This window comes from Fistularia commersonii, chromosome 6, assembly GCF_037954325.1.
Source record: "Fistularia commersonii isolate RoL2024-O1a breed Wild chromosome 6, RoL_Fcom_v1.0, whole genome shotgun sequence".
NCBI classification, from domain to species: Eukaryota; Metazoa; Chordata; class Actinopteri; order Syngnathiformes; family Fistulariidae; genus Fistularia; species Fistularia commersonii.
This window is the reverse complement of record NC_141289.1, coordinates 3678915-3706480: the sequence shown is the minus strand read 5'-3', so window position 1 is coordinate 3706480 and position 27566 is coordinate 3678915. Positions and strand designations below refer to the sequence as shown.

Below are 27566 nucleotides of genomic sequence, written 5' to 3'. Positions count from 1 at the left end.
GATGAGGTGGCTCGGGCATCTGCTCAGGATGCCTCCTGGGGGAGGTATTACGGGCATGTGCATCTGGGAGGAGGCCACGAGGAAGACCTAGGACACACTGGAGAGACTATGTCTCTAGGCTGGTCTGGGAACGCCTTGGGGTCCCCACGTTTTCCATTCCTTGTCTTTATCCCCATTCATAAACATTTTAGTTTTACTTCCGAGTGCCTTTATTCCGTCAAATTTCGACAATTTGAACAGAATGTGCCCCAAAATCCGAGCCGAGCAGAAACACGTTCCCATATACTTAGTTCTGCTTCACCCCACAAGCAGTTACGACGGTGATGAGCAGTATCAGCTTTTGTCATCCCTTTTCTTGTTTTATGACACAGTAAAGACAGACCTGCTTTCTTTTTCTGCATAGCAGCAGCATAGCTTCAACATGTGTACTTGTTTCTCTACTGCCTCAGCTACACATGACCAGAGACAATAGCGCCTGCTGATTATATGACTACCAGAGACCCGAGAGGCATGAAATATTGGTTATTTTCTCTTTGGTTTATCGATTTTCACTTTAATAAACCATAACTATGCCTCGCTGACATGAAAAGACAATAGTGTCAGAATGGGGTAGCATATTTTGACTCAAAACCAAAATGAGTAATAAGTAATCCAAAGTGCATTTTTATTTTCTTCTTCCAGACTGCTCATTCTGTCACAGAATTAAAAAGTAAAATACATTTAATATTTAATTTTCAAAACATACCCCAGCAAAATGTTATCAACTTGCAATTTGAAAAAAAAAAAATGCATTAACAAAATGCCTTTTCATTTTCAGAATGTAGCAGCATAATTTGACTTATAACTAAAATGAGCAAACTGCATTTTCATTTTCATGTCCCGCCGCACAAAAAATGTACCAAAATTGTATTTGGGTTCGCAAACCCAAACGGCGCTTCTTTCAGGCACTAGAATACAACACCAACTCAGCTGTTTACCTGCTAGCTGACCACTCAGACTTGTTAGCATGGCACCTCCTAATGTTGTCCAGCAAATCATACAATTATATGACCAGATGGAATTGCAGACAACTTCTGAATCGGATGCTGTGACAGACCTGAGCAGATTCTTGAGCTGTATTGAACACTCTGCCCTAACAGACGCCGTTATCAACTATTTTGCCCGAGCTAGCCTCTTCCCGGTCCTGCGACAACTGGAATGTGGTGGTTAGATTGGACTTAAATATGGCTGATTAGTAATAAATTCTGTCAAAGCATTAAGATCTAGGAAATATCTTACAAACTCACATACAAAGCAAAAAAACATTGGAAAGATTTAAAATTGATATTGGTGACACTTGTGATTTCTGTAGAATACATGAAGAATCTATTGTACATTTATTTTATTATTGCTTGTACTCAAATATTCTGGTCAAATGTATTAGCCTTTATCAAGAGGGAAACTGGAGTCTCGCTGGAGCTGCAAGATAAGGACATTTTTCTTTACTTTGTAGCCCGCACCAAGGAAAAGGACTTCATTTTTTTGTACAACTTGTTATACTTTTGGGAAAACGGACTAACAGCAAACTTTAAAGTCTTTTTACAACACCACTTTAAATGGACCTCACGAGCCAATGGTAGAAAAAGCTTTATTTTGGAAAAATGTGTTTAATATTTGTATGTATGTGTATACGTGTCATGACTCATCAGGTCCCCGGGCAAGCTGCACAGCAATCAAGGCAAGGATCTGCCGCACCTGGTGAACACGCCACACCAGGGAGCAATCCCGCTAATTAGGCCAGAAGTATAAAAGCGGACCCAAACTCATTGCTATGAGAAGTTGGCGGTGTCTTCTACCTCACATGTGCATGACGGCCCTGACTAACCACTTATTAAACCATCTACGATCCTGTGTCTGTTCTCCTGGGAACCAAGTGTAACAGAAGATCAGACCTGGTATGGAGCCCACAAGCTCTTCCACGCTTCATCAGGTCATCCGTGCGGCCCCCATGGCTAGCCCGGCCACCTACTCCGGCTCCCCAGAAAGTTGTAAGGGCTTTCTGTTGCAATGCTCGCTGATGTTTGAGATGCAGCCCACGCGGTTCTCCGCTGAGAAGTCCAAGATTGCCTACATCATCTCCCTCCTGTCGGGTAAGGCACTCCAGTGGGCTGAAGCGATATGGAATACCCCTGGCCCGGTGACCGCGATGGCGCAGAGCTTCATGGAGCACTTCCTAGAAGCCTTCAGCCTGCCAGAGGGGGATTCCTCGCTTCAGGGTCAACTTTTCAACCTCCGCCAGGGGAAAGGGTCCATCGCGGAGTACGCCCTACAGTTCCGGATGCTAGCAGCCGCCAGTGGATGGAATGCGCCAGCCCTACTGGCCAAGGTTTGACAAGGCCTGAACACCTCCCTGCGCCTCCACTTGGTGGCGTATGATGACACCATGGGGTTGGAGAGGTTCATCCAGCTTGCCATCCGAGTGTCGTACCGGAGAGAGGCCTTTTTTCTGGCCTGGGAAGGTCTACCACGGCCACAGGGCCATCCGGGAGCAAGCAGAAGAGGCCATGAAGGTGGATGCCCTCCGAATATCAACCACCGAGAGACGCCGACGCGTAGACAACTGCCTCTACTGTGGCGATAAGGATCACCGGGTATCACACTGCCCCACGAGACCTCCAAAATGCCAGGTGGGCGCTGTGACTTCTAACATCTATTTAACTCCATTGACTATCCCAGTCCAGCTTGGTGCGTCTAACTCCACCCACCTTGTGCATGCACTCCGGCTTGGCGGGGAACTTCATCTCCGGTGCACTCTGCCGACAGCTACAAGTTCCCCCTCCTTCATCGTACGATCAGTGATGGGGAAAACCTCTATCTCCCAGGCACATCAACACACAAACCTCCTCCCTTCAGCTTAGAATGGGGTTCTACATGTGGAGAACATTTCGTTTCATGTCCTGGAGGAGTCACAGATGGATCTGGTGTTAGGCAGACCTTGGTTGATTGCGGATGAGCCTCCTGTTTCCTGGGCCACTGAGGAGCAATTTTTTTCCCCAGCTCCCTCTAATGAGAGTAGTGCCTCAACGCCACATCAGTGGAAAGCCCCAAGCCAGACCACCGGGCCCAGATCCCTTCTCAGTATGCTGGTTTTCAGGACGTCTTCAGTCCCCAATGAGCCACAGCGCTGCCTCCACATCGTCCCGGGGACTGTGCGATCGATCTACTTCCAGGCCATCCTCTGCCGAACAGAAAGATCTACCCTCTCTCTCCTAGAACAGGCGGCTCTGGAGACCTATATAAAGGAATCCCTGCACCAGGGCTATATCCGACCGTCGGAAATCCCCTGCGGCCTCGCAAAGAAGGATGGAGGGTTAAGGCCCCGTGTGGACTACCGGAGGACTATAGCGCTTTCCAAGGTACACAAAGACGCTTTACAAGTTGATGACAGAAGACATAGAACATACAAATAGTTAGTGGGAAGAGCTGTAGGTGATTTGGAAGAGGTGGGTCTTGAGGTTGTGTTTAAAGGAAGACAGTGAGTTTGACTCTCGGATGGCTGGGGGGAGGGAGTTCCAGAGGGTGGGGTGGCGAAGGCTCTGTCTCCCAGGATGCGGTACTTGGACTTAGAGATTGGAGTGAGGAGGTTTGAATCAGAGGAGCGAAGACGACGTGCTGGAGAGTGGCGACGTAGAAGGTCGGTGAGATATGGGGGGGCGAGGTTGTTGAGGGCTTTGTAGGTGGTGAGGAGGATCTTGAAGTGGATGTGGTGTTTGATGGGCAGCCAGTGAAGTTGACAGAGGATGGGGGTGATGCGTTCTGGAAGGGGAGCGGGTAAGTAGTCGGGCAGCAGAGTTTTGGACATCTTGCAGTTTTTGAAGAGCATTAGAGGGGAGGCCATATAGGATACTATTGCAGTAGTCAAGTCTGGAGGTGATAAATGCATGGATTAGTGCAGTGGTTCTTAACCTTGTTGGAGGCACCAAACCCCACCAGTTTCATATGCTCCTTCACCGCACCCTTTAGTAAAAAATAAAATATGATTTATTTTTTTTTTTTACGGTGCACGAAATGAATTGTGCATTAATATCCCCTTGTTCTGTGAGTGGTTTGGGTCCAGGTAGTTTAAGAAGTCAGGTGTTCAAAAGAAGGGGCAGAAGGGATGGGGAGTATGCGAGGTTGGAGATCCTTGTGGAAAATTGCAGCAATGCCTCCTCTTCTGCCCTCAGTGTGTGGTTTGTCCAGGTAAGAGTATCCAGTGGGGGGGGTTTGGTTGAGAGAGAAATAATCCTGGGGTTTTTGCAATGTTTCATTTCGACACAGAAGGTCCAGTTTATCTGCGACGAAATCATTTAATATGAGGCTTTTATTGTTGAGGGATCTTGTATTGAAGAGAGCGATTCTTATTGACTTTTGTTGTGAAGTGGAAGGGGCAGAAGTTGGAATTTGACGGAGGTTTAAATAGTTCACGCGGGAAGTGTTCTGATGGCGCGGTTTGTTGTGATGACTCTGGGAAGAGGCTTGGGTCTGGTTTGTGAGCTGTGCTGTGTCAATAGCGTTGGAATTTAATTTTCTGTTTGTAAGGTCGTATGAAAAGTTGCGACGGGAGCCACGGTGAATGTAGCGGGGTCGACTAAGAAGTCCATGATTACGGAGTGTGGCGAGGAGTGTCGTGGGGGGGCGGGTAGTTTAGGGACGAGCTGGAGGAGTTGCTTCGGTGTGTAGCTGTCATACCCGGGGCTGTGAGGAGACAGGTGCTGGATGTCGGAGATAGTTGCTGGTGGAGGGAGAGATGGAGGAGCAAGCATATTTCGGCCTATGGAAATGCCGTCTTGCTAGGCGCCGTCGGGATCGGCGTTTTGAGAGGGTAGCCGGCCAGCCTGCTCAGGTCCAACTGGCAGTTGGAGCGGCGCCGGGGATTGTCCAGGTGAGCCGTACCCAGGCAGCAGTGGTGGTTACTCCCGATGGTTGCACCTTTCAGCCGGTCCAGCGTCCGACAGGAGGTAAGTCCAGCAGCAGCACACATGCAGTCCAGGGGAGATGTCGAGGTTGTGAGATCCAGGTAGATTGGTGGAGAGACCGAAACAGTAGCTATAGAGCGATTAGACTTTGGTTAGTTGGTTGGAGAACCGTAACTATAGAGAGATTTGTCTTTGGTTGGTTTGAGAGCGGGAAGCGGCAGCCAAGAGCGCCAGCATCCTCACTGAGTGGAAACCGGCCTTTGTAACCCCCTCTGGTCACTGGGAATACAAGGTCATGCCATATGGCCTAGCCAATGCCCCCTCTGTGTTCCAAGGCTTCATGAACGAGATATTCAGGGACTTCCTCCAAAAATTTGTGGTCTATATAGATGACCCCCTGATCTGTCCAGTCACATTCACCAGGTTTCGAACACCAACTGTTCTTCAAGGCAGAGACACGTCTGTTCCACCAGACCACCGTACAGTTCCTCAGCTACCATCTCCATCCACAGGGAGTGAGTATGGATGGAGACAAGGTCAGTGCCGTCCACTCATGGCCTCAACCCCAGACCATCAAGCAACTCCAGAGGTTTCTGGGGTTCGCTAACTTCTATCGACGGTTCATAGAGAACTTCAGCCAACTGGCTACGCCGCTCACCTCCCTGTTGCATGGCAAACCAAAACACCTTCAATGGAACCCAACCGCCACACGAACCTTCCAGGAGCTCAAGAAGGCCTTCATGACCGCTCCTCTGCTGCACCACCCGGACCCAGATCTTCCCTTCATGGTGGAGGTTGACGCTTCGACCACCGGGGTGGGAGCCATCCTGTCCCAGCCACATCGAAAGCCGGCCCGACTCCAGCCCTGTGCCTTCTTTTCAAAGAGGATGTGCTCAGCAGAGAGCAATTATGATATTGGCAATAGAGCTCCTGGCCATCAAGCTGGCTTTGGAAGAGTGGCGCCACTGGCTTGAGGGAGCGAAATACCCTTTCACGGTGCTAACTGACCACAAGAACTTGCGGTACCTGTGCCAAGCCAAGAGGTTAAACCCCCGCCAAGCTAGCTGGGCCCTCTTCTTCACCCGATTTCAGTGCAACATCCGATATCGCCCTGGCACTCTCAATGGGCGAGCCGACGCTCTGTCACGAATTCACTCCCCAGAAAACGCCCCGGAAGAACCTGAGAAAATTCTGCCAAACAGTGTGCTCGTGGAGCCTGGATGAAGAAATCCGGGAAGCATCAGTGTCCGACCCCGCACCACCCAACACTCCGGCCGCTCGTACTGCAAACCATCCAGAAATCTCTCCTCACCTCTGCACACTCAACTCCAGGAATGAGTGCAACACAGAACCTGCTTCGAGACAAATATTGGTGGCCAGGAATGTCGAGACGTCCGCAGATGCCCCGATTGTGCCAGGGCGAAAACGCCTTGTCACCTAAGAGCAGGGAAACTGGAACCTTTACCCGTCCCAAATAGACCCTGGTCCCATCTCTGCATCGATTATGCCACAGACCTTCCCCCCTGCAAGGGATGCAAGTTGATCCCCCATGAGGGGAGTCCCTACAACAGAAGCCCTCTTCAACCAGGTCTTCCGGAACTTTGGACTGCCGGAGGACATCGTCTCTGATCGAGGACCTCAATTCATATCCAGGTATTGAGATGAGAACAACTTTATTAATCCTGAAGGAAATTGGAGAGCCTTCCTTCGCCTGCTGGGGGTGACAGTGAGCTTGTTGTCTGGTTACCATCCCCAGACCAATGGACAAACAGAATGCAAAATCCAAGAGGTATGCCGCTACCTCAGCACTTACTGTCCTCGCCACCCTGCAAACTGGAGTCAATTCCTTCCCTGGGCAGAATACGCTCAGAATTCCCTCCAGCAGCCAACCAGTGGGCTGACGCCTTTCCAGTGCATGCTTGGCTACCAACCACCCATGTTTCCCTGGACAGGGAATCCTCAGAAGTCGATCAGTGGTTCAGGGAGAGTGAGAGGGTGTGGGCCAGAGCCCACCGCTCTACGCCGCCGCTGTGCGGGGGTACTGTCCGCCGCACCTGGTTAACACGTCACACCAGGGAGCAATCCCGCTAATTAGGCCAGAAGTATAAAAGCAGACCCAAAATTGCAGACCTTGTCTGATCTCGTCGCTATGAGAAGTTGGCGTTGTCTTCTACCTCACCTGTGTATGACGTCCCTGACTAACCACTTATTAAACCATCTACGATCCTGTCTCTGTCCTCCTGGGAGCCAAGCGTAACAATATGTGCACAGAAAGTACTTTAGCTATACATTTTTATATATTTGTGTTACCCCTGCCTATACAGATTTGTTTTTGATTATCTGTTAACAAAAAATCTGGATGTGGTGGTGTCTGGAAGGGGGGTTGTCGGGAGTATCAGATATAAGCTAGCAGGGAAACAGCTGAGTGTGTGCCGTATTGAAGTGCCCAGACAAGTTGTGAAAGAAGATCAGAATCTGACATCACCTTCCTGTGCCGCTTGGGATTGCCAATCCAAATTTGAATTTTGATACTTTTTATAGGAGCGCATCTATATGCTTCCAAAATTACGAAGTACAAAAATTAGCAACCGCTAATTCATCCCTTAACATTCCCACAGCATTCGATTTATCATACAGTATATAAGTATAATATTTAAAATGACATCAATTACAAAATCCAGTTAGTCGAGATCACCCTGCTTTACGATGAATACAAACGTAAACTTAAGATTAAAAAAGTCTTTTTTTCAAGATACCGCAATAAATATTGAGCTCCATAGTGTCCAATTCCTGCTCCCGCTCGCTGCTCTTTGTCCTTGTTGCTCCAAAGCCACCGCTAGCAGGTTAGCACCGGTAAAAGTAAACGCCGGACATTTCGCTGTTCGGCGTCAGCAGGAGAGTCTGCGGCCAGACATCTTGGAAGGTACAAAAAATTACCAAATTTGCCCGCTTCCTGGTTCCTTAAAGTCTTAAAAAAAAAAAAAAATCTGTTTTTGTCACATGCACAGTGCAGGAAGGCACACATACGCACAAGCACCACAAGCCTGACCTTAGTGATCCACCTCGGTGGAGATGCCCGACGGGGTGCTGATGACCTTTGACCCCACACCTGCAGGCAGAGAGACTATATGGATAGAATCCTTCACATTCAAGACAAAAGGCACGACATTTCTCTTGTAATATACAAACATTAAAGTTTTTTTTGCTTGTTAAATACAAATAAATGTGTCGTGATATCTATTTCGTAGTTATACAAACGTAGCTCATTGCGTTTCATTTCATGCAAGTTGTTTAGCTCCATTTTTATCCACTTTTATGTAAACGACTGGGTTTTAGCTCCCAAAATGGACAGAGTTCTCAACTACGATGCAGATTTTCATCTCGATTCTTGCTTATTTTTCAAGTCAGTACCTGGAAGTTTGCCGTGTAGCAAACAAAGTTGAAACGATGGTTGTAAAATTACATTTGAAAAAACATAAAAAATGCGAAATGAAAGAAATCTTTCCCAGCATATGAGCATAATACATCTACCAATGCTGCGAAACATCGAAAAACTTTTTTTATTTGCAAAATAGACTTGCACAATCAAGTCAATTTTATCTGTGCATTTTTCCGTGGCATGTAAGTCCCCTATAGTCAAGTTACTGTATCACATGCAAGCCTTTCTGATGACATCCTTCAAAATAAAAGGCTGTTCTTCCTAACAGGAAGTAAAATGGATTAAGCTGAAATAGCAAAAGCATTTCAAAATAAAGTACACAAAGAAACATTTCTGTAATTGCTCATTTTCAATTTTACCTTCAGGTAATTTCTTGGACATGAGTCATTATTTAGCTGCTAATTTTTCCGAAATAATAAAGCAAATTTTTACACTGTTAAATCTGTTTTTTCATTATTTTCAACGCAGGAGAAAAACCTTTACGCTGAGTGTTTCTCACCATTTGTGTCGCAGCTGGTCTCGTTTATGTCCGTCGTCTCCCAGTTCATCGATTTCCGGACGGCCTTTTTCCAGCGTCCGTAGCGGAACTCGCTCTCTTGAGACGAGAAGAGTCACGTCAGAGAACGGCATCAGATGCTGCTCAGACGGCCTCGAGGGGATCGGCGGCGATTTTCTCACCGTCACAGTTGATTTGGGGATGGAACTTCTCCCAGGTGATGTGAGGGCGGTCCTTGGAGCTCAGGCTCCACACCCCCACACCCTCTGCCGCCCCCGCCGCCATAGCGGCACCCAGAGCGGTGGTCTCCGACATGGAGGGCTTCACTGGAGCGGCGGCGAGAGAAAACAACAGACAATAAAATAGTGACTTGTTTACCTGCTGTCACCTCTTATTATAGATTATATATGTATGTATGTATTTATACATACATATAGTATGTGTGTATGTATGTGATTATGCATATCGTCACCCTCTTAAAATAATCGCCTAAGTCATTTTTTTTACAAAAATGTTTTTCTCCTCATGATGCTGAAATTGCCAATTTCAAGAGCTTGACAAATGGATCAGTGTTTTGTGTTTTCTGAAAAATCTGAAAAAATGACATAGGCCATTATTTTTCGAGGGTGACTATATATAAAAAACGAGAAGAAAAAAATTTACCATTTTGGTTATCGTTTTTATTTTCATTGTTTCTTTTAAATCTATATTTTTGAATATTGAATACCGAGTATGTCCTTGAGTGCTGGGTAAGACACCTTAAACAAAATGTATTATTATTTAGAATATATTGCTATATGATGATTTTCTTCTGTGCTACATCTCAGATTTTTTTATTTTTATTGTTAAATTACCATCTGTTTGGAAGCTAAAAGGCAAATCACCTCTTTTGTAATTATCATATATATTCAACCAAATCAACGGCCAGTCCCCTTTAGAATCAGTGAGAAATTATCTAGAAATTATTTTGATTAAGCATCAAAAATGATTTGGCCAAAGAGAAGATTCAGGGACGTAGTGAGAGAGGATATGAAGGTAGTTGGTGTGAGAGAGGAGGATACAGAGAATAGGGTTAGATGGAGAAAGTTGATTCGCTGTAGCGACCGATGAAGGGAAAAACCAAAAGGAGAAGAAGAACAAGAGGTAAAAATTATGTGGGATATTTTTCAAAACAAAATTTAAATGGGGAAAGCAAAATACATATAATTCATTTTCATGCTATTTCAATAACTGCAGCTAAATTGCTTATAAAAATAAAATTAATTTGGTATATTTGACATGTGATTTTCCCAGCTAGGCAGAGATCCCGGTATATTACTATGGTAACTGGAATCCTGGTAAAAAAACATCTTGATATTTTGTTTTTTTTCCCCCGTCAGAAAGGGGGATAAAGTTCAGATTCCGGTTCAGGTCACTGGTGTTTACATGACACACTAGTGTCCCATCCCATGAGCTGCTTGAGGATAAAAAGCAGCTTACCCACGGGCATGCACAGGATATCAGCCTGCAGCTGCATCAGCAGCCGGTTGGTGGTCATCCCCCCGTCCACCTGCAGCTGCAGCAGAGGCACGCCGCTGTCCTGGTTCATGGCGTCCAGGATCTGTGACACAAATATGGGCACACCACAGGGAACCATCAGTGTATTTCCCTACAGGTAGCATCTGATTACTTATCGCGATAAAATGGCACGGGGTTTGAAAATGAGAGATAAAAAACAATCACGAACCTCGAGATAAGGATAAAATTTAAAAGGGCTCAAATTGTCAATTTAGCTTCCTGTAGCAGAAGTATATTTTCTATAAGCAAAAATAATTTAAAAAAGATATATATAGATATATAAGATATATAAAGATATATACATACATATATATATATATATATGTGTGGGTGAGTGTATGTATATGTGTACACACATAAATATGTGTGTGTACATATATATATACATATATATATGTGTACATATATACATACATATATATGTATATATATATACACTGCTCAAAAAAATAAAGGGAACACTTAAAAAACACATCCTAGATCTAAATGAATGAAATATTCTTATGAAATACTTTGCTCTTTACACAGTTGAATGTGCTGACAACAAAATCACACAAAAATGATCAATGGAAATCAATTGTATCAACCCATGGAGGTCTCATTAGGAATCACACTCAAAATTAAAGTGTAAAAACAAACTCCAGGCTGATCCAACTTTGATGTAATGTCCTTAAAACAAGTCAAAATGAATCTGTGTCGCTTCCTGAGTGGACACTATGATTTCACAGAAGTGTGTTTGACTTGGAGCTACATTGTGTTGTTCAAGTGTTCCCTTTATTTTTTTGAGCAGTATATATATATATATGTGGGTGTGTGTATGTATATGTGTACATTTATATATATGGATGTATCGTCAAACGGTGACACCGACCTCTCTGGTCTGGAAGCAGACGGCCTCCAGGGCTGCGAAGGCCAGGTGGTTTTTGTTGGTGAACTGGGTGAGTCCGCAGATGATGCTGGGAGACATGAGGGAGGAGACAGTCATCGTGGACACGCCATAACTGGGAATAATTCATTCATTCATTCATTCTCTATGTCGCTTTTCCTGCAGTAAAAATCACAGGAGGGCTGGATCCTATCCAAGACGTCATTGGGCGAGAGACGGGGCTCAAGCTGGCCCCTTTGCCAATCGAGAGTCACATAAAGAGACGTATAACTATTGACTCGTCACATAGAGACATACATCTATTCAGAACAGAACAGCCCCATAGTTGGAAACAAGTGCTCGTGTCGGGTGCGCTAACTGATAGAATAATGATTTTAGTGTCCCAGATTGAGGAGGTAACAGTTGCTAATCATAAAAAGCGTAACATTGACAGGTGTCGGGCTCGGATTTCATCGCCGTCTCACCCTCTGGCACTGGGCTCCCAGTAGGGGGCATAGAGTCCGGAGAATGCCGGCACGAAGTAGCAACCATAAGATGTCCCCGCTGCGGCAGCCAATTTCTCTGCCGTGATAGAAGGGAACAATGGTCATTCAAAACAAATGTTGTCTAGATTACATGAGGAGGGGAAGAAAAAAAACCTAGAGAGATTGAGCACCAATCTCAGCGGAGGTCTTCACGATGCCCATGTTGTCCCTTAGCCAGCGGACAACGGCGCCGGCAATGGCCACTGAACCCTGTGGGCGACAAGGACCAGAAACATCATTGCCCAGAACGACAATCACACACACCACATCAAAACTAATACGCAGGAAGCCTAAGCTTTTATAATTTGACAATGCTTGAGCCAAACGCTTAACTTCTTTCACCAAAGTGATTTCTATCCTCAACCTAACCTAATTGTCTCCAAAAATTTCACGAGACACTAATAAGGACCCTAAATTTGCCTTGATGTCAACAAGAAAAATCCTTATGGATTTGAGCCTTTTTGAAAATCATCAGAGATTGAGTATGAGCCATACGATGAAGTTATAGGAAAGAGTAGTGGAAACTAGACTGAGAGCAGAAGTCAGCATTTGTGAGTCACAGTATGCTTTCATGCCTAGAAAGAGTACAACAGATGCAGAATGTGCTTTAAGACTGCTTGTAGAGAAGTTCAGACAAGGTCACAGGGAGCTGAATTGTGCCTTCGTAGACCTAGAAAAAGCATACAACAGGGTGCCAAGAGAAGAACTCTAGTATGGTATGAGAAATTCTGGGGTGGCAGGTGAGTATGTTAGACTGGTGCAGGACATGTATGCTAGCTGTGAGGCAGTGCTGAGGTGTGCTGTAGGTGTGACAGAAGTTCAAGGTGGAGATGGGATTAGATCAGGGATCAGCATGAGCCCCTTCTTGCTTGTAGTGACGATGGACAGGCTAACGGATGAGGTTGGACAAGAATGTCCACAGACCATGACGTTTGCTGATGACATTGTGATCTACAGTGAGACACCAGGTCAGGTGAGTCACTCATTCATTTCAGGATGTTCACGCACCTCCAGAGCATAACAGGGGGCCTTGTCTTTACCCAGCTTGTAAGCGACTGTAGTCAGCAGGCCGTGTTCTGACATGACAGGCTGAAAACCAAGGGGGGGGACAAAAACATAAGGAGGAGGAAATAGCGGACAAAAAAGGCTGCTCTTAAATAAAAAAAAAAAAGTGGCTGTCGTCCTCACCTTGGTCCCTGTATTTCTGAGCAAGAAGCAGCCGGTTCCGTACCTGCACACCATCACCAACCGTGAGGTTGCCACGCAAACACCAAACCGTGTGACCGAGAAGGCAAAAAAACAATTAGGAAAATGGCGCCTCACGTGTTTTTGGCCTGGCCTTCCTCGAAGCACATCTGACCGACCAGAGCAGCCGACTGGTCGCCGAGACACTGAAAGGAAAAGTCAGAGATGCTTGGGTGGTTCGGTTTTTAAATGCGAGTTTTCCAGCTTTAACCAGCTGATATGTAAAATCCTTTTGAGAAATAAAACTAAATGTTTGACCTTTTAAAATAAAAGTCAGCTTCAACAGGATGTAAAACAGCTGCCAATTAAAATTGTGGATTTCAAAATAAAGAAGAGAACGCTGGTATTATTGCTAATTTTTAACATTTGATCCTATTTACCCTTAATTGCTTTCATGTGTTTATACATTTATTTTTTTCATTTCTTCCAAAAGCAAAGATTTATGCACTCCTTTAGAATAAAACATCTGCAAGAAATAAGATTCATTTTGAGAAAAAAAATACAAAAAAAGAAGAAAAAAATTGGGCTAAAAATCTTTATGTGTTTACCAAAAAACATGCAAGAAAAAAAACATTATATTTTTTTGGAAGAAACTAATAACCAAGCAGAATTTCTTTTTTAAATAAATAAGCAAACATAAATAAGTGAAATTCAATAACCAGACAAGATTATCAGTGAGTGCATACTGTGTGTGACCATTCTCTGAACACTTTTGTTACGTAAGACGAAAGAGATCTTCATTACCCCGGAGATGGGAACTCCTGCGAGGCAGCTTGATCCCTGGAGGAACAAAACACACACACACACACACACATGTTAACGATTTGCAATAATGACTGCATGAAACTGTTATGTAATGATTTGAACCAGAACCTCATATCAAAATACAACAAGAAATAACAGTGAAATACTTATGCGGCTGTTGATAGTATTCTAGGGGTAGTAGTAGCTGTAGTGGTATTAGTAGTTGAAGTGGTGGAAGGGAAGCTTTCACATCAGGTCATTGAAACACCTGACACGTAATACACACAAAAACCTTTAGAAAATGGTTGCAGTGGCTCATTCCGGCCTCTCTTTTCGTTTTCTTTTTTCCTCCAAAATCCAGGAACATGAGCCCCCCCCCCCCCCCCCCCACATACACACAACTCTTTGTTTAAGAACAGGCTTAAAACAAGAAAACTAGTAGTTATTGCCAGGATAGCCTCCAGTTATGTTGCCATATCGCTATCCCATGATGCATTTTTCTCATTCTCTCGCTCCTCCTATCCTGTCTGAACTCACGTCTCTTCATAAGTAAGAATAAAAATAAGAATAAGAACAACTTTATTTATTCCAAAGGAAATTGTGCCAGAGTTTCAAGTAAAACATAACAATAATAAATAATAGTAGGAAATTGTGTAAACAGTATAAAAAAAGGGGGGAGAATAAGAAATAAAAATAAAACTATAAAGTGTCTAAGTAACAAGTCAAGGCTGTAAGGACTTAAGTACAATGATTTTTAACTATCTTCTACCGAGTCCCTTGGCTCTATTATTTCACAGGTTCCCAGGGGGGCATGGGTTAATCTACTGCAGCAGTCCTGCTGGGCACCCATCATTAGTAATTTCATGAATATTAAAGCTTTGGAGCTATAAAAAGCAATAGCTAAAGCTATAAAACCTATAAAGGGCTATTGTATTCTAGCGTTTTAGTCTGGGAAAACATCTGGTTGATTAAACGTCCGTTTAATAAGCAATAGCTGTTGTTGGCCAGAGCCACGCCACACAAGCCTGCAATAGAACTAACTGTTCCGGCTCAATTCCAGGTAAAAAATAAAACAAAATTCCTTGCACCCCAAACCACACCCACAAAATTCCCAGCAAGCCCAAAATCACACAGAAAACAAGCATCAACATTAACCCCAACATTCGTGACTCGCTACAGTATCATATTAGCTACTAGCTAATTAGCATGTTAGCACCGTTGTTCATATTAAGATCAGATCATTTGTGCAATCAATCTATCACACTCTTGCTTTCCCTCTCGCTCACTCTCTTTTTCTATCCCGCCTGGTCGAGACAGAAGGCCGTCCACTTTGAGCTCTGAGACTTTTCTTTGCTCTTGTCAAAACCCTGCTAAGCTCCACACCAGCACCTTGTCAAGATGTCCTTTTGGCTGAAGCTAACTGGCCCATTAGACAATACAGCACAACCTGGGCTTCTGAACGCCCTTAATCACGAACAAAACGGTCCACGAACAGAGTTTTCGATTAGATTTCGAATCGAGCTGTTAATAAGCCCTTGGTGCACAAACACAAAAAAATTCAAGGCTTTTCTGCATTGTGGTGTTGTAGCATAGCGGCAGTCGTGGGTGCTAGTCTGCGCTGTTTACATCATCCATTGTTTATTTAGTAAGCTAGCTCTCATTATAACTCGCAAAAAGGTTACAGTCTATCTGAGGAAGGAAATAATAGCTAAACATGTGAGCATGTAAACATGTGTGTAGACCAGGGGTGTCAAACATACGGCCCGCGGGCCGGAACCGGCCCGCAAGGGGATTCAACCAGGCCCGCAGGATAATTTGAAAGTGAAAAAATGCTTAAAAGACAAGGATTTATTTTTTTTTAATTAAGTGCAATTCGAGAATTTTCCGCTAGGAGGCGCACTATTTTGGTCAGAGTAGACAACAATCCGCATCACTGAGACGGACCAATCAGCAGACGTCATCAATGCACCACCTGCTGCTTGTTATGACGTTGTTTCTACCCTGTTCTCTAACTCCCAGCTACGCCCTCATTAGCCAAAATGTCGTTATCAAAACAGAGAAAAGTACTTAAAAAGTGTAGAATTTTCAAAGAAAAATGGACTACGTCAACCTTTGTGCTTAGCGTGTTTGCAACAAGTTGCGGTATTTAAGGAATAAAATATACGGCGCCGCTACGAGACTCATCAGAGCGAAAAATATGACAGCTTGTAAAGACAACTGAGAAGAGATAAGATCAACGAATTGCTGGCGGGTCTGAGGAAACAGCGTCCACTTTCACCGATAGCCGAGAAATCAGTGAAGCAGCGGTAAAAGCCAGCTAGCTAATTGCTAGCGAATATGTGCAATTTAAAGTTAAGTCACCAGCTTCACTACAAACTAGTATCATGGAATTCTACTGTTTATGCAACTCCATACATTTTCAGTATGTTTTGTATGAGTATGCATGTTTCATGGATGAAGTTTACACATTTACGGGGCAGGTGAATACTCCAATCCTTACACATTTAATAGCACCCTTTTTAGTTTGGAGGGTGTAGGCAGGGATTCAATTTAGATTTTATATGCACATGTGTAAATGGTTTAAAAATCCCTTTCTTTATAAGTCTCATTTAATCTTAAAGTGCATTACTATATTTTTCAATACCAATTACTTGTTAAAGTTTTGTGCCTTTGTACGATCAGTGGGATCTCATGATCACATGATTGCAATTCATACATGTGAATGATAGAAGTATATCGCACTTTTGTCTGAGGAAATATGAGGTGTTTCATGAAATGTTTTGTAAAGGGATTGGTCATTAAATTCCAAGATTTTCTAATGTCCTTGTACTTCTTTACACCAAAACAGAGGAAAGACATGATATTTTGGTTATTTATTGTTGAATATGCTATTATTTTAATGGTCCGGCCCACTTGACATCTACCTAGGCCGTACGTGGCCCACGATGAGAAATGAGTTTGACACCCCTGGTGTAGACGTTACAGATCTCTCAGAGCACCACGGCACGGCTAAGTCAACCATCTGTACAATCCTGAAGAACAACAATGCGCCAAAGGCGGTGCATGTGGCTAAAGGGACGAGTAAGTTTACAAGCAAATTTATTGTTAGTTTGGATCAATGAAAGACAGTTAGCTGGAGATAGTGTTAGCAGATAGCATTAGCAAGGGCCTCATATGTGAGAAGGCTTTATTTTTGCATGATAATTTTTGTGAAAGAAAGGCCGAGTACAAGTGCTGGCAAGAAGAGAAAGAACACCTGAAGAACAGCAATAATTAAGGTCTAATCTTTAATTCCTTTTTGTGTTTTTTTCGAAAAAAGTTTCAAGAGTGCAGTTTGTTTTTGGGGCTGGAGAATGGATCAATGGGTTTTACATTGATCTCAGTGGGAAACACTGTCATTGGAGTCAAAGGCAACTCAGGAAAAAATATTCATGTCAATATAATTGTCTAGATGACATTGATTCAAATGTAGAGAAATGCCCAATTAATATTGCTACATATGATAGTACCATAATATAGTTAGTCTCTCCCCTATCTTTCCTCATTATTTTTTTTTATTCAATATTTATAGTATTTTTTATTTTGTGGTAAGGGTATTTATATTGAATTTCAGATTCTTTTGCATTTACTTGTCATTTCTAAGCACAGGTTAATTGGATGATGCTATACATGAGGGAGAGTAGTGTAAAGACAACCCAATTTGATTTTTTTGTGTACGTAAATCGCCGAAGGAGGGGGGGCACCATAAAAAATCTCGCCCAAGGTGTCACATTGGGTGGGGGTTACGTCATCTTTATTTCTTATCTCTTTTCAGTGATGCTTTTAGATTATTTTTGGGCAGATGATAAAAGATGTTACTGGCGGAAGAGCCAAAATAATCACAAGCGACTTTGAAGGGGCATTTTTGGACAAGCAACCCGCGTCGAGGGCAAAGGTCATGTTCCACATATTGCGTCGTTCCCTAAGAGGTCGAGTTGCGGACAAGAGATAAGAACATTTCGACAAATAAAGATAACGCCGGTGGTCAGCCACCGTCTGAGACTCGGTTGTGTGAGAGAATTCTCTACCGGCACAGCCTGGGGTGTAGGGTTACGGTGGGAAATGGTTCAAGGTCTACCTATATGTCGCTTCCATCACTTGTTCATGCATTGATGGGGACAGCGCTGGGGATCTGTGTCTTGCCCAATGCAGACAGGAGGGGCTGGCGATCGAATCCGCCAACCACCAATTGGAGAAGCGCCGGCTCTACTAACTGAGCCACAACCAAATCCAATATATCAGATGGGGGAACCTTAAAGAAGCAGTTCCAACAATTTCTTTCTCAATTTTCATGAAACCAGATTAGATTAACTAATAAATGAATTCGTCATTTATACCAGGGTCCCCCAACCCCCCCATCCGCGGATCATTTGGTACCAGTCCACAGACAAAATCTTTCTTGGTACAAATAGTTTTGCCTTCCTGCCGCACTTTACTCTTTGCCATTTCACACCTCGGCTATCCCAAGCTAGCCCTTGAAAGATATGAGCCAGAAACAAAAGTGACCGGAGAGCTTTTTCGGGAGGAAATTAGTAAAAGGATGAGACCACAGTTTAGTAAGTCGCGGGTTCATTCAACAGGTAATACACCAGCTCTGCACCCGCTATGCATTATTTGCGGTTAACAGCTGGCAAATGAAGCTATGAAACCTTCAAAACTTTATTTTTATTTTTTTATTATAGTGAAAAATTATTGTCATTGCCTAATATAAAGTGTAATCATTGTGTTCAGATTAAATATTATGAACTAACAAAAGGTTTTATTATTTGAACCCCTGTGCCTCTAACCCAATTGTTTTGGCTGGCGGGCCACAATTCTTATTTAATTTTTTATGCGCGGGCCAACTAGGTATCAAGTAAATTGAACAAAATGAAAATTGTGGTTTAAATGTTTCGGCATTATATTTCAACTTGAAAATCATTCACGATCATATAAATGTGCTGACAATATTCAATATGCAATCATCCGTACAAAAGTAAACAAAAGGAAAAAATAAGGAGTTTTTCTCAATCCAATATTGATTGAAAATACTACACAAAATATTTAGAGAAAATTGTTGTCTTATTAAAATTGTCTCTCAAAAATTGTTTGGCGGGCGGATAAAAAAGAGAAACGGGCCAGATGTGGCCTGCGGGCTGTAAAATTCCCAGGTCTGCTCTAACCTGTCTGTGGAAACATTTTCATTCACAAAACTGGTCCCTGGTACAATAAAGATTGGGAACTGCTGATCTATACTGCTTATCTTGCACTCAGGGTTGCAGGGGTGTTGGAGCCTTTCCCAAAAATCATTGAGCGAGAGGGTTCACCCGGGACTGCTCGATCGAAGTGGCAACATATAGAGATTTAAGCAACATATAGAAACTAACAATCCTTCACTCTCTCATTTACGCATCATATAGAGACATAAAACCATGTGTTCCCACGTTCACATATAAATACATACTACAATTCACTCTCATTTATACATCATAGAGACATACAACATTCACTCTGTCGTGCAACCATTCATTGTCTCACTTACAATTCATTTAGACATACTATATAAAAATTCACTCTGTCATTCACATGATATATAAAGACATATATTCACACATAATTTAGAGACCTAATTATTCAATCAGCCATTCGCACATTCATGTGACTCACTGCTGCTTGAAGCAGATGCACAGCGCAGTATGATAAATACATAAATAAATTAAGTTACATATAATATCATATATGAATATTAGAAAATAATAAGAAACAATTTTCTGGGATTTTTTTCTTCTCATTTCCATGTTTTCCATGAATTGAAAATAAATCTGTCATTTTTCGCCACGTTTTCCATGGCACGTCTGAGCCCCGTCTGAGAGTCATGTGACACACGGGAAATGTCATTAACTGCTAATCGGAAGATTCGTGGTTCAATTCCCAGCTCCCGCCCTGCCTTCTGCATGGTAAAGTGTCTTTCGGTGCCAGCGGTCTGGGTAGCCGCTTGCTGACTGCTGTCGCCATCAGTGTGTGACTTTGTTTATGTGTGTGTGTCTTTCTAGGCGCATTGTGTGATTCAAATACATCTATTTATTCATTCTCTTAAAAAAAAAAAAAAAACACAAATGAGGAAAAACATTCACCGCTTCCTGGCCGTCAGCAGACGATCAGCTGCTCTGTGGGATTGTGTCACGAGAGAAGTGTACGCGCGCGCACACACACACACATGCAAACACACAGATCTGCTATCAGGAAATGAACTTACGATCCTCCCGTATATTTCAGACGAGCTTTTGACCTCGGGAAGGATTTCCATTGGGATGTCAAAGTACCTAAGAGTGAGGGAAACACGGGAGTTACATCTCTGAGGCCCTACAGTGACATTAAAATGTGTGTGTGTGTGTGTATGTGTGTGTGTGTGTTTACCTGCAGAGCTCCGCGTCCCAGTCCATGGTGTGTATGTTGAAGAGCATGGTGCGGCTGGCGTTGGAGACGTCGGTGATGTGCGCCCCTCCGTTTTTGCCCCCCGTCAGACACTGGTTGTGACATGTGTGTGTGTGTGTGTGTGATTGTAAAACAAACATGAGAAAAACTCATTATTAGCACCGTGTGGCCCTGCGGGGTCAGAGCGGCGTCCTGCAAACCCACCCAGATGACCCAGGAGTCCACGGTGCCGAAGGCAGCGCGCCCGCTCTGCACGGCCTGCCGTACTTTGTCCACGTTGTCTAGCAGCCAGCGCAGCTTCACCGCACTGAAGTAGGTGCTGATGGGGAGGCCTGTCTTGTGCTGGCGAGACGAGGACACATCAGAAAGTATAGCGTGAATATTGTGTGGTCGGATGTAGTTTTAATAGTATAGTATATGCATTGCGTGGAGTAGTATTTCTGAGTATTTTAAATAAAAAGGTGAATCACACCTTGAGGTGGTTCTTGTTTCGGCCGGGAGCTTTGTTGATGAGCCGCTCCACTGTCGACTGCGTGCGCAAGTCCAGCCAAACTGTGCACGGTGTGAGTTAGTGCGCACAGGGGTGAGACAAGTGCGCAAAGAACATCCCTGTTATCATGCATTTCTAAAAAATAACTGTCAAAAAAATTGCCTGCAGCCAGGGAGCTGTAGGAACTCGTAGAACTGGTTCTGCTGAGTTGTTCTCCGGCGGCAACACTCACTCACACACACACACACACATACACACACACACTAATATCGCACCTCAGGGGAAAACACCATAGTCGTAAAGGATACATCAGTCATGGCTGGAGCAGGCATGCGTGTACACAAATGCACACAAAAACATTTATCACAGATAAAAATGCTGAATCAGTTTTGTGTTTCTATTTGGATCATCTCACCACAACTGATGAAAAGTTAATTGTGCAACAATTTTAAAGATCATATTCAATCATCATTCATTTATTTTCTATCCTGTTCAACCAGGTAAGCGACTCCAGCTGAAGTGACACCTGAGGACATCAGGATTAACCAATCCCAGGCTGCGTTAGGGATAGGGGCGGAGCTTAGCTTATAACCAGTTAGCCGATCTTATTTTTTGTCTCTATATGGGATATGAATGGTTAGATGTCTAGATCAGTGTTTCCCAACAACTGTGCCGCGGCACATAAGTGTGCCGTGGAAAAATACCCACTTTCACCTGATATTGCGAAAATAATTTATTCAACGCAAGTAATGTGTCTTCCTATGTCTATGTGGGCAGCGTGCCCTTTCGATGGCAACGGGTAGTGAATTAACCTGTGCATCTGTGTATCAGAGTGATAAGTGATGCTTTGCGTGATACATTTTTAAAATAAAAAGTACTCGTATCTGCGTAAACAAACAGGCAGCATTGTTGAAAACTACCAAGACGAGTGAGAAAGCGGCGAAAGCTTGCTACAAAGTTGCTGAACTCATCTCTAAATCCAAACAGCCACACACTGTGGCAAAAAATTAATACCACTTGCCGGCAAATCATTGTAGAAGAAATGCTCGGCTCTGGCGTTGATAAAGAATTAGCCCGAGTTCTCTCAAATAATACAATTTTCAGACATATTGATGACATGTCTTCAGACATTGCAAAAAAAGTGTTTTGAAAAGTTGCACATCAGTGGGAAATTTGCATTGCAACTTGACAAATCTACAGATATTAGATATATTAGATTTCACACTAAGTAAATTGAGACTACGGTTTCATTCTAATTCGTTAAAAAATGTTTTTGACATATTTATTTGGTGGTGTGCCGTGTGATTTTTCTAATGTAAAATATGTGGCTCAAAAAAGGTTGGGAAACACTGGTCTAGATGACTGTTTCACATGCTTTGAACACTGAACGCAAAATAATGTTTGAATGACGGATTGAATGGTCGTCTGTTTCTATGAATGAGGGCGTGAATGTTATATGTCCTTATATGACACGTGACTGCCAGAGTGAATGATTGTATCTCTCTTATATTACATGTGAATGAGAGGGTGAGAGATCTCATGCGTCTATATGATGAGTGAATGGGATACATAATGGTTATATATCTACATATAACGTCTGAATGAGAGGGTGAATGTGTATCTCTATACGATATGTGGATGACAGGATGAATGGATCTCTATATGACGTGAATTACGGCGTGAATGGTTATATGTCTCTATATAACGTTTGAATGATGGAGTGAATGTCATTTGTCTTTATATGATGCATGAATGAGAGGGTGAATGTTATATGTTCTTATATGACATGTGAATGACAGGGTGAATAGTGTATGGTGTATATCTCTATGTGACATTGTATGTCTCTATATATATATCTCTTATATGACGTGAGATGATGACTGGTTTCGTGCCCTATGATCGACTTTTTCGAGGGTGAACCCCGTTTCTTGGCCAATGACAGCTGGAATGGGATCTGATGTGATCCTGGGGAGGATGAGCTATCCGGATAACGGATGAATGATTGACGAAAATCCAGCTGGTGAAATACACCTACCGATAGCGTTATAGAGCGGCTCTCCGGTCTCTTTGTCCCACACCACCGTCGTCTCCCGCTGATTGGTCACACCCACCGCTGGGAAGACAGCATCCAGGACAGTCGGTCAAACGGCGGCGGACGCGCCGGCGAGTCGGGCGGACGCCGTCCCCACCTCTGATGTTACTGATGTCGATGTGGAGCCTGCGGAGCTCCTCGCACGTTCTCTCCATGCACTCGTAGACGGAGCGTATTATCTCCACGGGGTCCTCCTCCACCCAGCTGACGGAGGAATGCACGCTCTCAGAAAACAAGAAACCCGGCGTTCGGAAGAAGTGGGTGAATATTTATCGGCGTTCCTGGGAACGGGGTTAACTCACCCCTCCTTGGGGAAACTCTGCTCAATTTCTACTTGGTGGTGACTGATCAGCTCGGCCGTCCTGGCGTTGAACACCTGCGGAGGAAAAGAAAGATTGGAAGGAAGACATTATAATCTGAATTGTTTGCTAGCACGGGTGATGCAAACGCAGGCTTTCTCATAAGATTCTGCGGGTGGGATTAAAAAGGTGGGGGGACGCGCAGCAAGCAGAAGTCAGCATTTCTTCTGCTTTGGTAATAGGATCAACTTCGTGTAGTGCAACCCCCTCCTCCCATCCCACTTCAGTAGCAAGAGCAACCAGTTATAACATGTCTATAACACAGTAATAACAATATAATAGGGTGATTTTTGTGTAGAGGGACCAACAGCAAGTTCACAACTTGTTGCAAGACATTCATATATTATCTACACCGCTTATCCTGGACCCAAGGTCATTAAGATGCTGGAACTTATCCCAGCTTTCATTGGGCGAGAGGTGGGGTTCACCTTGGACCAGTCGCCATTCGATCGCAGGGCCACATATAGAGACGTTCAACCAGTCACTCAATATCATATCATTCAATCAGGGCAATTTAGGGTCTCCGATGATCCTACTTTGCGATTTTTTTTTAACACGAACATGCAAACTCCAACCATGGGACCTTCAGGATACAAGACACTAACCCTTGCAAGAGCTCTTTGTACTTTATGCTTTTCTTTACTATCAGTAACAAGAATAAATTCAATGGTTAGAAAAATTATATTGGACATTGTTGTTGTTATATTGCTATTACAATAGTAATGAGTATTAAAAAAAGCATAGTTATTACTGTTTATAGGATCATTTCTGACTTGGCTTAAATTCCAGGGACCTTTCATTCTTACGATTGCTTATTTAAATGTCAGTTTTACGTCAGAAATGCATCACAAGAAGATGCTGACGCTTTAAGTAAAGGGAAATGTCCACCTTGCGTTTACACGACGTGCATTTCTTACAATCCTAAAACTGCGACTCGAGACCAAAGTGTAGTTACTCTGTGTCTCTGTGTGTGTGTGTGTGTGTGTGTGTGTGTGTGTGTGTGTGTGTGTGTGCGCGCGCGCACGCCCTGCCAACCTCAAACACCACCTTTAACATGTGGGTTAAAGTTTACCTTCTATTAAAATAAAACTCCTGCCCCTCGTGACCTTGGTGTTCTCAGGTGACCCTGAGATAGAAAAACAGGGACGACCAGAACCTGCTTGTTCTTTCCTGTTGCACAAACCTGCTGATCAATTTTCAATCAAATTAATAATGTTATTAATAATTTATTGATGATTATTAATTTTCGTCTGCCGGGGCTTCGAGCCTTGGAGCTCAATCCAGGCCATGCTTTATTTTTTAAACGCGTTTCTACACCAACGCAGCCTTTTTTTTTTTTTTACCAAGCGGCACAGAAATGCCGCCGCCATTTCCTGCCTCCTGTCTCCTGCCAAACTCGGAATCATCCGGCTGACCTACTTGCTTCCGGCAGGGATCATCACACATTTCACTTATTTGTCAAAAATAAATAAATAAATAAATAAAATAATAAAGCAACATGATAACTTAAAGCTCGCACGGAAAAGTTCACATATCTATATAATAATATATAATTTACATGCAATCATGAAAAGTTATGTTGAAATCTAAACCCAAACCCAACCCTTCTATTTGCTGATCCAAAAGCAATATAAGTGTCTGGTGGACTTGAAGCTTTCAGATATAAGACACGTCCCTGACCTGTGCGGTTGAAAGGTTCAATAAAAACTAAATGAACATCATCGCATTAAATAGCTGAAGATAACCTTAATTCAACCCTCGTAATTTGGAAATTATTATTTTACAACATGATAAGACTGACAAACGAGCGATGAAAACAGTGATGTTCCGCCTTTACTGAAATTCAAGTTGAACGGTGCTGTTAAGTTTAAAAAGCGATTCAAAGGTCACTGAGGCCATAGTTTGTTGCACAACTACTAGGATGACCAATTACAAAATGAATAAATCTTTGCGAGAAAAAGAGGAAGTGTGAAACCAGACTGAATACAACAATAAAAAAAACAAAGGCAATTTTTCAAAATGATTTTTTAAATTATTTAATTAATTCATAAATAAATAAATCTATAAAAAATTGAAACACCAAACTTTTTCAGACAAGAAGTATGTCAAATACTTAAATTCATTTTCTACCAGGTGCATTTCTCCCGCTGCCAGCCATACACACACTCTTATTAATTAATATTTATCATTTAAGTAAATATTTCTTCATTAATTTCTGAATGTATGGCCTGGATGCAAAGTTATCACTGAATTCTACTTTGAGTGTTTCGAAATAAAATAGTATTTTTATTCAGACATCTTTTAGGAATGTAATAATAGTAATAATGATAATAATAATAATAATGACGATTATAAAATAACTATTTATTATGATTATAATTTGGTATGATTATAACCTAATAACTAATTATGATGATTATGATTTGGGAAACCTATCACTCAAATCTTATAAACAAATCTCATTAATTGGTGGGGGGTTAGTCACGTGGTCTTGAGCCGCGTTGACGATCTTCAATTGAAACTCCAGTATTTTCCACGGACCCCCTCTCCCCCTCCCCCTCCCCCGTGAAGCAGCTGTGAACGAAGCTCGACCGCGCCACGCTACTCACCAGGAACCTAGTGGAACTCGTGCCCTGGTCGATGGCGCCAACAAGCGGGTCCATACTTCCTGTTTTTATTTTATTTTATTTTAACAAAAAGTAAAACTAGTATCTTATTCGAAAACGAAAAGCAGCAACAAGTTGACCGGAGCCGGCCGTCACTCAGCTCTGCGCACGCGTCTGATTCCGCCCCGCTCGCGGATGGGAGCTTTCAGGAGGGGGCGGGGCTTAAGAGGGCACCGCTCACATGCCTCGTGAGCGGAGGGCGAGCGAGCCCCCTCGTCTGATTGGACAGGACGTGGCCGACGCCCGCCGATCAACCGGCCAATCAGGGCGTGAGCCCGCGCCGGTGATAGGAATTGACGCAGCAGCGCGCGCGGCCCCACAAACTGGTTATTTTTCTGCTATTTTTTTTCATTTTTTTATTTTATTTTTTTATTTATTTTTAAATTGAACATGTACAGTATAAACAAATATACATATGCGCAAATAAATATGGCAAGGTTGAATCGAATGTCAATGAAACAACCGGGGATGAGGGAGCCAAGGACATAAGGACATCGTTCTGTATGTAATCAGAAGTTTAACAGTGTTAAAGGTTTGTGAGAAATGTTTTATGCCAGACAAAAAAGAAAGTAAAAGAAAACAAGTAAATAAATATATGGATAAATACAATTTAAAAATCAATCAATCAATCAATCAATAAATACATAAAAAATTAAATAAAATAAAAAATAAAAAAAATCTTGTAAGGAGAATATAACATGTATTCAACTTGGTGGTTCACAAGAAATCTCAGACATATTTTCCTACTATTCTTTTGCTATAGAAACCCGGGTGCTTCGCCACCTGCGGACGTCGCTGATTGGATGGGATCGAGATTTATTCGTGACGTCATTTAGAAATCCGTCTGAACACTTAACGGGACGTTTAGCTCGAAGTTATAAATCACCCAAGTGAGATATTTTAGATATATCTTAGATTCATCTTATCTTAGATTTGTTTTAGATTTAGATTATCATTATCATCATTATTATTATTATTAGGGTCTGGGCTCGATTTTCATCGCCCCACTTTTCGTGACGTCACTTGGAAAGTGGGCTGACAACTTGACGGAATGTTCAGCTCGAAGTAACAAATACAAGTATTTTTTTAAATGTTATTCTCATTACCACCAATGTTTAGGTGTTTCGTCACATTATATTATTATTCCTATTATTATTGTTGTTGTTGTTGTTGTTTTTGTTATATACATAAAACAGCTGTTTTTGGAAATTCCAAAAATAATACATAGATTAAAAAATCAGACAGCCATGTAAAGAGTATAACTAAAATACTTATTAGCTGATACACATACACCTAAATATTTAAAAAAAGTTTTCCAAAATAAAATATGTTCGTACTGCCTTCCCATTCTCAATGCCATTTATTATGGTGTTCTACTTCCAGAATTTTTTTTCATTTTTTTTCTTGAACTTATAAAGTGTTATCAGACAAAACACATGAACAAACATGGCAAAATACAATCGAATATCAATGACATAATGATAAAATAATAATAATAAAAAAATAATAATAAAAGTGGCAAGGGGAATACAATATGTACCTAACTCAGTGGCTCTAAAGGAATACCAGTCATCAAACTGCATATTTCTTGGTTTTTGGATTTTTCCATAAGTTTTAAAGATTTTCAAATAATTCACAATTGTTTTTGTGTTACGTCCACTGCTAGAAGCAACGTCTG

The 27566-nt window shown here is 42.6% G+C and overlaps 1 protein-coding gene across 1 annotated transcript; it reads right to left on the bottom strand.

Annotated features, from left to right (window-relative positions):
- Positions 1 to 642: 642 nt before the first annotated feature.
- On the bottom strand, positions 643 to 26006 carry LOC147233182 (glycerol kinase-like). Its single transcript, XM_086147747.1, has 20 exons — positions 25832 to 26006; positions 23166 to 23239; positions 22961 to 23067; positions 22807 to 22884; positions 20754 to 20833; positions 20486 to 20623; positions 20264 to 20373; positions 20103 to 20169; positions 13829 to 13864; positions 13163 to 13230; positions 13028 to 13070; positions 12848 to 12928; positions 11971 to 12049; positions 11780 to 11876; positions 11301 to 11385; positions 10352 to 10472; positions 9055 to 9198; positions 8876 to 8971; positions 7987 to 8046; positions 643 to 7905 (listed from the first exon to the last, which is right to left on the bottom strand). The coding sequence occupies exons 1-19, from the start codon at positions 25883 to 25885 to the stop codon at positions 7988 to 7990; spliced, it is 1617 nt and encodes a 538-aa protein (XP_086003873.1). The 5' UTR covers positions 25886 to 26006; the 3' UTR covers positions 643 to 7905; position 7987.
- Between the last annotated feature and the right edge of the window lie 1560 nt (positions 26007 to 27566).

What these genes read in the sequence shown, in the direction of transcription:
- LOC147233182 (XM_086147747.1), bottom strand. Translation starts at nt 25,885, where the DNA reads ATGGACCCGCTTGTTGGCGCCATCGACCAGGGCACGAGTTCCACTAGG. An exon ending in CAGAGTTTCCCCAAGGAGGG is followed by an intron (nt 23,068 to 23,165) that starts GTGAGTTAACCC and finishes TTCCTCCGTCAG; the next exon opens with CTGGGTGGAGGAGGACCCCG. An exon ending in TGGGACGCGGAGCTCTGCAG is followed by an intron (nt 20,170 to 20,263) that starts GTAAACACACAC and finishes CCTCACTCTTAG; the next exon opens with GTACTTTGACATCCCAATGG.